The sequence below is a fragment of the Lissotriton vulgaris genome, chromosome 1_1 (genome assembly GCF_964263255.1).
Source record: "Lissotriton vulgaris chromosome 1_1, aLisVul1.2, whole genome shotgun sequence".
In the NCBI taxonomy this organism is placed as follows: Eukaryota; Metazoa; Chordata; class Amphibia; order Caudata; family Salamandridae; genus Lissotriton; species Lissotriton vulgaris.
Window position 1 is genome coordinate 817,998,829 of NC_141685.1, and position 13,491 is coordinate 818,012,319.

Genomic DNA, 13,491 nt, shown 5'->3' on the forward strand with positions numbered 1-13,491 from the left:
AGTGAACAGAGAGGTTTTGAGGTCGACAACTCGGAATCCATCAATCCATGCCTGAGTTGCCAAGTTTAAAATCCAAATTTGGCACTAGCCTTTTTCTTTGCGCTTAAAAAAATAAACGCGTTTTACCCTTTCACCTGTTTTTCACCAGTAAGATATTGTTTTTCAAAAGTGTCGCCACTTGTGAGTGACAATGCTCAACCAAGTGTTTTACAGACCTCGCTCGGAAAATAGATGACCGTTCTGTGAAATTCAGGCCACTCTCTCTCATGAAAAATCTAGTGAGGCAGTCCTCCTTGACCTGACAGACACTTATTAATGCATGAAAGATCTGTTTTGTTGTTGACATTTCTCCTTTTATTTTGTGGCATACATTTATTGTTCACAGTTTTAATCATAAGGGCAGAAGTTCAATGTACAGTCCGTCCCTGGGGACAGTTTCTATGTTATGCAGTTAAATGCCTTTGTCTAGCAAGACCAATGCCCATAAGACCTCTTGTATAGCTCTTACATGCCATCAATATATCCAAACACTGTAAATAATAGATGTAACTTCCATTCACCTCGGTTAACTAGTGGGACCCCCATCGGATTTGAACTGGAGAATTTCATTATGCACCAAAAGGCTTCAGAGACAAACTAACTCACTGAACTATCTGACAATAGGCATAGTTACACATGTGTCTGGTGATGGTGCTTTGAGGTATCCTGTGCATTGCATGAAGCAGTGGATCATGTATGCTTTTACTTAATTTATCTGATGTATTTAGCATCCTAGAATGCTGCTAAACTCCGGTCTAATAGATTTGACATATTTTGGCTATTTCTCTGTACTTCTCATGTTTTTATGGTGCCAAGAGTAGGCTGCCAAGCTGTGTCTCTTAAGTTGGCCTTTTTTATGTCTTCTAATGTAGGTAGTGCCCTAGTAGGCTGCCATGTTGTTGCCCTCCTAGACTTATTTTGTCATTCCATTTCCATTTGTATTATATATTGCGACCTCTCCTATCGCCTCAAGGCCCGGTAAAGCCCTTATTGACTTTGTAGTTAGGTAAACTTGTGTGCACATTTGTAGAGTGTATGCTCATGGTGTGCCGGAGCGGTGCTCCGGATTTCTGTCTGCAGATTTGCCTCAGTGGTATCCAACAGAAGAGGGTTCTGTTGTTTAAGTTGCACTTTATTATTACTTACCTTCACTGGGCTGGCCCTGGGGCCTGCTGCTTTTAAAGTGTATATCATTCATCAATTAATAACCACAAAAAGAACGAGCTGCCAATATGTCTGGGATATACACAAAAATGTAGTTAATGTAGTGGGAAAACCTTCTAGTCTAAGGACGAAGGCCCTCTCCCGCTCAATGGTTGGCATGCTTCATCATCAGGCCCCTCCTGGCATCTCTTCTGGTACAAGCTACTGCCCTTCAAAGTATGGCGGAGCTTGGGGAGATGGAATGTAAATAGTCTGGTCTGGTCTGAAAGGGTATGAGAATATGCAGTGGGGAATGGATCAAGTGGAAAGGAATAAAGCTACCTACTAGGTGGAAACATGCAATTTAATCAATCACCTAGTGGCAGAATAAAATGAGTGGGGGATAATTCTGCCCACGAAATGAGGTTAGCATGTTTCTGCAGTATGGACCCTCAAATGAGGTATCGGTGGCTTTCGTCAGGACTTGGGTCACCCTCTCTGCTTTTGCAAATAAGTATAAAGGGCAGCAATTGTAGAAAAATACTTCCTGAACCTTTAAAGTTATGTAAGATGTCAGGCATCCACCTCAGTATTTCTAACTGTAGGCCTGCAATAGAGAATAATAGACTCATAACATTAGAACAAACACCTGATGCTGTGAGCCTATTAATCTGTATTGCAGGTCTACAGACTTTACAGGCCGTAGATATATTCCATTGGCATAGTTTGTCTAGGGAAATACGAGTGCAGTGGTGACTTGGACGCATTGCGAGAACCCCCAGGAAAGAAAACTGCATATTAGAGCCATATATACAAAAGCCCTTTAAAGTTGTAAAGGGCCCGATTCTGTGAAGCGGGCCATTTATGATTGCACAAGTGCCTTTTGGTATTTACAGTCGCAAATTACAATTTGGTAAAACGTTACCAAATTGTAATTTGGGTTTGTGACACAATGCCGATTCAATATTTTGAAGGCGCGTGTTTAGGGCATCCCTTCCAAATACTGAATCTGAGTGGTATGCCTTAATGTTTTGCACCGGAAGTCTGGTCGTGAAACATTAATACTTTACTGGCTACAAACATGTAATGGTAACCCATTTGCAATGGAAAGGGATTCCTAATTGAAAAAACAAATATTGAAGAGTTGGCAGTGGTGCCAGGACCACTGCCTATTCTTAAAAAATGTTAGTAGCATTTTTATTTAGTTTTAAACGCATCATGTTTTCTTTTAAGAAAAACAAATTGCATTTGGGGACAAAAAGATTTATTTAAAAGCAATCGCAAACGTGGTCTGTTAACCCCAGCAGGCCACCATCTCTGTGATGGTTGCGATTCCTAGTGGTTTTCAAATTGCAACTTACCTCTTTAATATTCATGAGGTAGGTTGATTTGCGACACACTATGAATCCGTATTTTGCGAACTGACCTAATAATACATACGTCGGTTCACAGAATACCGCACTGGTCACAAGCATTGAAGGTGGATTTGACAACCAGGATATCTGAGGTGTTAGGGCAGGTTACCTTCCCATGATGACGCAAATGCTCATGGTGGCAGAAGTGCTGGGTGCTTTAATTTCCTTCAACCACTATTCACGAGGATGCATGATGAACCATTTTCCACAGGTTACACTTTCTGTTTTTGACTCCTTGCATTGTGGTTTTGTGGTATTCATTATGAGTGTTGGGCTTTTCTGGCTGGAGACTGACCTAGGTGTCTCGGCTTAGTTGTGGAAATAGAGCTTGAGTGTCTTGATGATGTCTAGGAGGCGTTCAAGAATGCTTTAAGGTTAGGGTGTCATCTATGTTGCAAGGCAATGAATCAGAAGGTGGGAAGGCTATTATTTAGTGCCTCTCTTTAAGGTAAGAAAATATTTATTCTAATGCAGGCTCCTGATTTTCTTGTTAATTTAGTTGTCTTATTTTGGCCGTTTCTCTTTGCTTTTGCTGTACGTTTGTCAGGAAGTGGGCCTCGGACAGCTGCCATATCTAGGCTGTCTTTCCTTCTGTGTATGTACTGCCAAACCATAACTCTGGCAGAGTTGTCACGAATTCCTCGCTTTGTATGTGTGTAGAATACCCGTTTGTTGCCAGCTGTGGTCCTTTGAGCTTTGTCCTGTTTGCCTTCATTCTCTGCTTCTGTCACTTTGCAGGAAAGCCATCAGTATGTTTGCTACCGGCGAGGGCCTGCTCACCCAGGAGGATCGGGTCACTCAAGACGGGCTACAAGAAGTTTTTGAGACCAATGTCTTTGGCCATTTTATACTGGTAAATACAAACGTTTTATTGCTTTTTTAGGTCGAAGCCTGCATTGCAGGGCATGGCCCTGCTGCAGGCAATGACCTATTGTGAACAGGGGGATTTCAGTACTGCGTGAAACCACGCCCCCTTTTTCCATTGGCAGGCCTCTCGAAACAGAGGCCTGCCATTGGAAAAAGCTCCTGTTTAGCAGATTTGTCTGCTCTGGATCCCACCTCTCGAGGACTCCATGACCTGCCTCACGGTAGCACGACAATATTTTCAGAAATATTGCATTGGCAACCATGATTCAGGTCAGGGAGTCCTGGAGGGGCGGGATTCAGTATTCTGTTTCTGCCCCGTTTTTTTTGTTTTCTGTTTGCATTTGTGCCGTCATTACTGCACGTTCCTAGGCGGAGGAGGAGGTAGGGCAGAGGCGGTGCTGGGTTTTTTTGGATCCATTTCACGGCAAGCAACTAAATCAAACAAGCATGTTTTTTTAGATAGTTCTTGTCATTTTTTTTCTAATTTGCTTTAGCCGGATTTATATATATAGCTCACTTTGGAAACATGCCGCCTCTCAACGCTCTAGGAGTGATAAAGTAGCCGTAGAAATGAAGACTTTAATTGATTGATGCCAGGTAGTCGGATTTCTACCAAAGGGCTTTGGCGGCGATCAATGTGTCCAGTGTGATGCCATGTGATAAGTCACTTTAAATTAAGAAAAGAAGGCCTCGGCTAAGAACCTCGTCAACTGTATGTCAATTTTCACTACGATGTCACAAATAACGTATTACAACGTGCGTTTGTTTCCTAAAACGCTTCCACGCCTATTATACAGTTTTGAAAACATCAAAATGTTTGTGAAAATAAAGAAAAAAGCACAGACTTCTTTACGTTTTCTTTGCCTCCCAAGTTGGAATATGAATAGGTAAACGTTTTTTGGGGGGCTCAGCATAGAAACTGCTTTTTCTATAACACAAAATGTGTAATTGCATGAACCTTTTGTTTCTGCCTCCTTGGTACCACTGTTACAATAAAATGTCCTATGCATCAGCAGGTTAATTAAAAGGGGGCTGGTATCGGACGACGGCCGAGCCCTGCACCCACAGCCCGTGGGTGTTTAGCATCCTTAAAAAGGCAGGTCAGCCCCCCACGACAGACGGAGCCAGGGGCGCGCCACCCCTGCCCGTGGAGCGGTTTAGCAGTCTATCGATTTCTGATTATTTATTTATTTTATTTAGCTGTTTTATAGCGCGCTCAGTTACTACCAGAGTGTCCTGGCGCGTGAAGAGAAAAACAAGCAGGTGACCAAAAGAAAAAAGGTTGAAGTTCATGTTTCTTTTTTTATTTCCAGTATTTTATATAAGCTAATAAGCAGTTCTGAAGAGATATGTTTTAAGTGCCTTCTTAAATGATACAAAATTTTCAATTAATCTCAGGGAGTGGGGGAGAGTATTCCAAGCCTTAGCCGCGGTGACAGCAAGCGACTGGCCTCCCAAACGTACTCGCTGAAATCGGGGCACTCTCAAGAAGTTGCAGTCAGCTGAGCGTAATGCCCGAGTCGGGACATAACGGTTAAATCTTTTCCTCAGGTAGGAAGGGCCAAGATCATGAACTGCTTTAAAAGCTATGGTAAGAATTTTAAAAGTTATCCTCTGTGCTACTGGCAGCCAGTGTAGTTCCTTCATGTGAATCCGAACACTTTCTCTACACGGCACATTGCACAGCAAGCGAGCAGTCGCATTCTGGATAATCTGAAGCCTTGCAATTAAAAAAGCCGGAGCGCCACACAGCAGAGAGTTGGCATAATCGAGCCGAGATAGAATAAGGGCCCTCGCAACTGACTCTCTTGCTGAAGATGGTAAATAAGGAAAGATCTTTCTCATGGCTTTTAAGGATCCGAAGCACATCCCAGCAAGTCTCTTTATGTGTGCTTCAAATCGCAGATCTTCTCCAAACCAGACTCCCAAGTTCTTAGCAGGAATATTAACGGAGTTTGGCTGGGGGAAATCAGAAGGCCACAGAGTTTCTCTGAAATTAGATGGAAACTGACCATACATCAAGATTTCAGTTTTATCTTCGTTGCACTTCAGCTGTGCTGCTGCCAACCAGTTAAACACAGCAGAAAGACACGAACGAACGACCTCAGTATTAGTATTCGCATCCGGCCACGTAAACAAAAGTTGCGTGTCATCTGCATACGCTATTATTTTTGCTCCCATTTGTTCAGCTAACACAATAAGAGGGGTGAGATATACATTAAAAAGGAGGGGGCTCAGCATTGAGCCCTGGGGTACTCCTGTAGTGAGGGGTTTGGTCAAGGATGAGTAGGGTGGGATCCAGACCTGCTGAGACCTGTCTGATAAGAAAGATTTCACCCAATTCAATGCTGAGCCCAATATGCCGATGTTCGCCAGACGCGCCAGGAGTAATGAGTGCGGAACAGTGTCGAACGCGGCAGAGAGGTCTAATAAAATCAGAACCGCTCTGCCGCCACTGTCTAAGCACTCCCTGATCGCCTCTGTAACCTCTACAAGCGCTGTCTCCGTGCTGTAGGCTGCACGGAAGCCAGATTGGGCTGGATGTAACGCCCCTGAGGTTTCCACAAAGGCATTAAGCTGGGAAAATTTTCTCACCAATTTTTGCCATAGCTGGCAGAAGAGAAATAGGTCTATAATTACTCGGCACCGCTGGGTCCGCTCCTGTTTTCTTTAGCAGTGGCAAAAGCTTAGCCTGTTTCCATTCTTTGGGGACTATTGCAGTAGTAAATGAGAGTCCTATTATTTGAGAGACCTCAGATACCACTATTTCAGCTGCTTCGGCCAACACCCGGGCCGGGCAGATATCCCCAGGAGCACCAGATTTTAGTGATTTAATTGCTACCAAGGTATCGGCAACCGAAGGGGGGATAAATCTCTCCATGGTGACGATGGGTGGAATCTTAATTTCATCGTTAGCTATCATCTCATTTCCTCCTCCAATTATTCTCAAACTATGTTGGATATTAGCAATTTTTGTTAGGACTCTCGAGCCGAGTGGTCGCTCCCCAGCGTGTGGTATCGTTGCCTGCAATCTGCCTTCTGCCCTCGCTTGCCGCTTTGTGCTCTGTATAATTTGAATAAGCAGCTTTGCTCTGTTTTGCTTTGTACTTTATCTGCCATTGTATTTTATCTGTTTGCGCGTCTGTTTATCCCCCAGCGCTCCGCTGCCATTTTGCTTGTTGTTGTGCTCACAGTGAACCCGCCCCGCCTCCCAGCTGAGCCGCCCTCCCATAAACTACTTCCAGCGCTCGATCTCCTCTAAGCGCTGTGACTCGCTCTCAGCTCTCGAGCCGAGTGGTTGCTCCCCAGCGTGTGGTATCGTTGCCTGCAATCTGCCTTCTGCCCTCGCTTGCCGCTTTGTGCTCTGTATAATTTAAATAAGCAGCTTTGCTCTGTTTTGCTTTGTACTTTATCTGCCATTGTATTTTATCTGTTTGCGCGTCTGTTTATCCCCCAGCGCTCCGCTGCCATTTTGCTTGTTGTTGTGCTCACAGTGAACCCGCCCCGCCTCCCAGCTGAGCCGCCCTCCCACAAACTACTTCCAGCGCTCGATCTCCTCTAAGCGCTGTGACTCGCTCTCAGCTCTCGAGCCGAGTGGTCGCTCCCCAGGGTGTGGTATCGTTGCCTGCAATCTGTCTTCTGCCCTCGCTTGCCGCTTTGTGCTCTGTATAATTTAAATAAGCAGCTTTGCTCTGTTTTGCTTTGTACTTTATCTGCCATTGTATTTTATCTGTTTGCGCGTCTGTTTATCCCCCAGCGCTCCGCTGCCATTTTGCTTGTTGTTGTGCTCACAGTGAACCCGCCCCGCCTCCCAGCTGAGCCGCCCTCGCCCCTCCCCCTCCACCATCCATATATGACAGCAGTTCCTGCGCGCAGCGTTTACGCGCAGCGACCGCGCCGAAGGTGCACCAAAGGTAAGCCCGTCTACGCCCGTCCGCGCCTGGACCGCGCCCAGCGCCAGACCCCCTGTCCCTCGCGCTGCCCAGCCCTCCCGCATTACCTACGATGCCGCCACCCTCCTAACCCTTAACCCCGGTCGCACCCCCGATTGCGTCCAAGCCGCTCCCGGACACACCCATGGACCTTTCTCCTGCTACTCCTGCAAATTCTCCGGTACCGTCACCAACTCCGCTTCGAACACACCTCAGATTCCCGACTCCAACCACCTACAATGCATCCTGCTCAACACCCGTTCGGTCCACAGGCACGCCATTGACCTATGGAATCTACTAGACACCGCCTCTCCGGACGTCGCCTTCCTAACGGAAACATGGATGAACGCTTCCTCCGCCCCAGACATCACCATTGCCATCCCTGAAGACTATAAGATCACACGCAAGGACCGTACCGGCCACACAGGAGGAGGAATCGCTATCGTCCATAAAAAATCAATCCACATCTCAACCAGCTCTGACATCAACCTCGCCAACTCTGAACACCTTCACTTCCAGATCCACATCGACCCCAAGACCACACTCAGAGGCACCCTCCTTTACAGACCACCAGGACCCCGCTCAAAATTCAGTGAAGACATCACAGACTTCATCACTCCACACGCGCTCCCCTCCAAAGATTACATCCTTCTGGGAGACCTCAACTTTCACCTTGAAAAGAACAACGACCGCAACACCACCACCCTCCTGGACAACCTCGCCAACCTCGGACTTAAACAACTGGTCACTTCCCCCACCCACATCGCAGGTCACACACTCGACCCCATCTTCACCTCCAGCAATCATGTCTCCTTCAGCCACACTACGGATCTCCTCTGGACTGACCACAGCTGCGTTCACTTCACCTACAACAAGCCGAAACCCACCAACCACCTCCAACCAACTCTGCAAAGAAACTGGAACAAAATCACCATCGACCAGATCTCCTCATCGCTCCTTATAAACACCCCAGCCCACTCTTCTAACCCAGACCAAGCCGCCGCCAACTTCACCCTATGGTTATCCAACACCGCCGACATCCTAGCACCACTGAAAAAACGTCAACGCAAACTTAGCAGCAAGAAGGCCTCATGGTTCAACGATGATCTTAAGAAGTCCAAGAAACTCTGCCGCTCCCTTGAAAAGGCCTGGAAAAAAGACCCATCCACTAGCACCAAGGACGCCTTCAAAAACGCCACCCGCACACACCACCAACTAATCCGAAAGGCCAAGAAAACTGCATTCAAGGATCGACTAGACAACAACGCCCACAACAGCAAGGAACTTTTCAACATCGTCAAGGAATTTACCGACCCCTCGGCCAACTCCAACGACATCACCCCTTCTCAAGCCCTCTGCGACTCTCTGGCGTTATTCTTCCACAACAAAATTGCAGACATCCACAACAGCTTCGACAACCAACCCGGAGACCAACCCACCCAACCATATGTAGAACATCCTCCCCCCTTGAACACTCTTAACGACTGGAACCCAATCTCCACTGAGGACACCATCCGCCTGATGAACTCTATCCACTCAGGATCCCCCACAGACCCATGTCCCCACCACATCTTCAACAAAGCAGACTCCGTCATAGCACCGCACCTCCGAGACGTCATCAACTGCTCCTTCAACTCCGCCACCTTCCCGGAAAGCTGGAAACACGCTGAACTCACCGCCCTTCTGAAAAAACCCACAGCGGACCCCACCGAACTCAAAAATTACCGCCCCATCTCGCTCCTTCCTTTCCCAGCCAAAGTCATCGAGAAAGCTGTCAACAACCAACTCTCCGCTTTCCTCGAAGCTAACAAATCCCTCGACTCCTCACAATCTGGCTTCCGAGCAAAACACAGCACTGAGACCGCCCTCATCGCAGCAACAGACGACATTCGAACTCTACTGGACAATGGAGACACAGTCGCCCTCATCCACCTCGACCTCTCTGCAGCCTTCGACACAGTCTGCCACAGCACCCTTTTACAACGCCTCAGAAACATCGGAGTACAAGGAAAAGCACTTGAATGGATCACCTCGTTCCTCACCGGAAGAATCCAGAGAGTCCGCCTTCCACCATTCAAGTCCGAGGCCACTGAAGTCATCTGTGGCGTACCACAAGGATCCTCACTCAGTCCCACCCTCTTCAACGTATACATGAGCCCCCTTGCGGCCATCGCTCGCCAACACAACCTCAACATCATCTCCTACGCGGATGACACTCAACTGATCCTTTCTCTCACCAATGACCCCAGCACCGCCAAAACCAACCTACACGAAGGAATGAAAGAAGTTGCCGAATGGATGAAACAAAGCCGTCTGAAACTGAACTCAGATAAAACAGAAGTCCTCATCTTAGGTACTTCCCCCTCTGCATGGGACGACTCTTGGTGGCCGGAAGCCCTTGGAAAAGCACCCATCCCGACAGACCACGCTCGGAACCTAGGCGTTATCCTGGATTCTTCACTCTCAATGAACAGACAAGTCAACGCCGTATCCTCATCCTGCTTCAACATTCTCCGCATGCTCAAAAAAACATTTCGCTGGATCCCCACCGAAACCAGAAAAACAGTCACCCATGCTCTGGTCACGAGCCGACTGGACTACGGAAACACCCTCTACGCAGGTACTACCGCTAAACTCCAGAAGAAACTCCAACGAATCCAAAACGCATCAGCCAGGATCATATTAGACATCCCGCGTAACGAACACATCTCTGGCCACCTGAAAGACCTCCACTGGCTACCCGTCAATAAGAGGATCACTTTCCGACTGCTAACCCACGCACACAAATCACTCTACGACATCGGACCAGAATGCCTCAACTCACGACTGTCCTTCTACACCCCCTCCCGCCAACTACGTTCTTCCAGCCAAGCCCTCGCCACTGTACCCCGCATCAACAAAACCACCATGGGAGGCAGATCCTTCTCATACCTGGCGGCTAAAACATGGAACTCACTCCCCACCTACCTTCGCCTTACCCAGAACCACCTAGCATTTAGAAAGCAACTTAAAACGTGGATATTTGACAAGTAATCCTCCTCCCCTCCCTTAGCGCCTTGGGACCCTCTGGGTATGTAGTGCGCTATATAAATTCTCTGACTTGACTTGACTTGACTTCTCGACGGCTGCCAGGCCTGACATGTGCGCGCTAGATTTCCCCATACAATGTACGTGCTGCCCGGGGGTCGCTGCTACAGGCGTCCCTCTTAATTAGACCCCTGAGCCAGCAGCAGGGCCCCACAGCAGTGCACCCCGTACCCTCTGTGCAATATTAATGATGGTGGAGGGCCCCTCGAGCGAGGAGTGGGCCGGCCGGGCAGGATGTGCAGCCCTTGTCCCTGAACCATGACGACTACAGTCCCTCAAAACACATACACAACACGTCATACGTGTAGATACTTGTATACAGGAGGGCCGGCCTTTGACCGTCACGGAGCATGTGTTTACTATTCTAACTCCAGGCGTGCCTAGATACTGGCTTAGGTCCTATAGCGGGTCGAAGTGAATATATCAGCGCTTTTAGTTATTCAAGCAGGTCCGGTCTGCCACAGTATGTGTTAAACGTGCATAAGACACGTCACACCGCACACCTTGGAGCAGCCAATGACGCATGTATTCACTACTTTAATTCCACGCTAGGTTACACAGCAGGTCAAAGGGAATACATCAACGTTTTTAGCTGTCTGACCCGGTCCCCTCAGGGATTGTTAAACGTGCATGCACACCATCTATTATTCGTATGGACCAATAATTAACAATATCTGCAGAACGGTTATTTGTTGAGAATTGCTGTGACATTTATACAGATTCACCCACTGATAACTCTGGGAAGATAGCCTATTATCGGCCTATCTACGATCTGTCTATCCATGGAACTATGTCAGGGCCCCTGGAAGTTTTACGATTCTGTGGCTGCGGCGCCCCCCTCCTTTATAATAATGGATATTCCATAGTTGACACATAAACCCCAGGTACAGCATAATTTGAAGATTTTTTTTTTTAAATTATTCTAGCTCAAAAAGATCACAGCTTCTAAAAACGCAGTGGGGTGTTGCTGCTCAGTGCAAGGCCCAGGTTCAGTTGTTTATTGCTGTATTTGAGTGTTAAAGTTGCCCTACGTAGGTAAAACTTTTGCTAAGACTGTGATAGCATGGGTGAAAATGACAAAATCACAAAATACTGTCACAAAATGCCCTGCATTACGCAGCGTAATTTGCATTTTCTTGCAGCTAATTTATTCAGGGGTGCCGCACAATGTGGTCCTCTCCTGTCACATAATTTCGGTGGCCCTGAACATTTGACGTCTACCTAGCCCCCCAGTCACCCATCACGCTTTCCACGTACATATCTTTGTGTTCTTATCTATTTAATCAAACTCGCATTCCTTGTTTTAAAATCAGTTTAAGGCCTACTGTGATGTCTGCGCTTCTTCAGAAGTATTTTAAAAATGAATACACATAAACACTTAGGTGGCACATTTTGGTAAATGTAGTCTGCTTGTAATGACAAGACCCAGACACACAGTTGAAATACTTGTCCTGTGTGGTGCCCTTGGTCGGGTGAAAGAAAAACACACTTATTTTGTTCTGTGGAACACTTTATGCAAAGGAGAAGCAATCCCCTGTTTCCATGCTTGATGAAAACAGTTTGGCATCAAACAGACGCAATGTTTTTTTTTGGGGGGGGGGGGGGGTTCGGGAGTGGGGTGGTCAGCCCAAAGCGCCCAAAGCGCTCCCATGCCCCCTGCCGCAGAGACTTACCTGCCTAGCCGCGAGTCCTGTGAATTCTAACACACACGTGTGTGAGAGGGACACTGTTAAAGATGGGAGGTCTGGGGGCATTGGTAGCCACATACATGCATTGGGGCAGCTGCTGCCATGGCTTGCCCTATATAGAACTGCCCTTCCCACCTCTATTCACAGGGGTCAAAAAGGCAGCGTTGGCAGGAACCGGAAGTAATCGGGTCCTTCAGATGGCTGCTTCCAGTCTGCGCCCCTCCTCCCTGTCCTCTGTTGGCCCCTCAGAAGCAATGGACGCCTTGCGGGGGGTCAAGGTTCGGGAAAGGGTTAAAGCCAGTGATGTCACGGGGTGGGGTGGCAGTTCGGCGGATTGACGTGCTGGGACACGCGCTCGCAGGACTGGATGAGGCGCGCATAGGGGCTATAGGTACACAGTCCACACTAGGAGTTGCCGCGTTGTGTTAGAATCGTGTCACAACCCTATATGAGGACACACGAACAACTAAGGCTTCGTAGACAGGAAGTAAGGAGGCAGGAACGCCTATGGCACTCTAGCTGGGCCCCTAAGGATAGAGAAGCTCATAGGGTCCTGCTTAAAAACTATAAACTGGAAGTAATTAAGACCAAGCAGGAATATTTCACGGCACTCACTTCCTCACTTTCATCTCCTAGAGAACTCTTTAGGATTGTCGATTCCCTTACTTCCCTCCAGACCCCGGATCCTGTGGTTGCCTCACAGGAACTGTGTGTAGGAGAGTAGGGTCTGCAATCCTATGATCACCCAGATTTTTTGCTTTTGTTTCACTGGTTTACGACTTTCTCTGGCTGTGGGCCTGCTAATCAGACCCACAGCCTGGCTGTTCTCTTTCTAAATTACGATATGTACCCTAGGTGCATTTACCAATTGGTACTGGGCCACCTTATCAGACCCCGTAACGCAGGGCATAGGTGTACCCAGGGCCGCCAGGAGCTGCAGCATGTATTATGCCACCCCTGGCTGGCCTCTCAAATTTGACACAACTGGCTGCACGACAGCTGGGGCGAAGACGTGTAACCACCCTTCGCTTTAGGTATAGTAGCCCTATATCTAACCATACACTGGACACCCGAGTCCCTATCAGTCACTCCTATGGCAGGCCTTATCAATCCTGAAGGCAGAGTGCGTGGGCTCGTGTGAGTTAGGTTCAGGCCCGAGCCGAGCCCGGCTGCAGCTTGCGGGATCAAGGCCCAATAGCTGTTCCATGATAACGCGTACCATATCGGTAACTCCGGTATCGCGTTATCAAGGCATGTCGAGTAAGGTGTCATACGAATCGGGATGCTGCCCTCTCACCAACCCTGGCGACGAGGTTAGCA

The 13,491-nt window shown here is 47.8% G+C and overlaps 1 protein-coding gene across 3 annotated transcripts in view; it reads left to right on the top strand.

Annotated features, from left to right (window-relative positions):
- LOC147747949 (3-keto-steroid reductase/17-beta-hydroxysteroid dehydrogenase 7-like) overlaps positions 1-13,491 on the top strand; it is a 127,904-nt gene that overhangs the window by 42,566 nt on the left and 71,847 nt on the right. For all 3 annotated transcript variants that reach the window (XR_015308478.1, XR_015308479.1, XM_086957133.1), the window contains exon 4: positions 3,336-3,450. Coding sequence is in view for 1 of the 3 variants with exons in the window: in XM_086957133.1 (XP_086813259.1) it covers positions 3,336-3,450 (115 nt within the window). In the remaining 2 variants the exon portion in view is untranslated. The remainder of the gene's footprint in view (positions 1-3,335; positions 3,451-13,491) is intronic.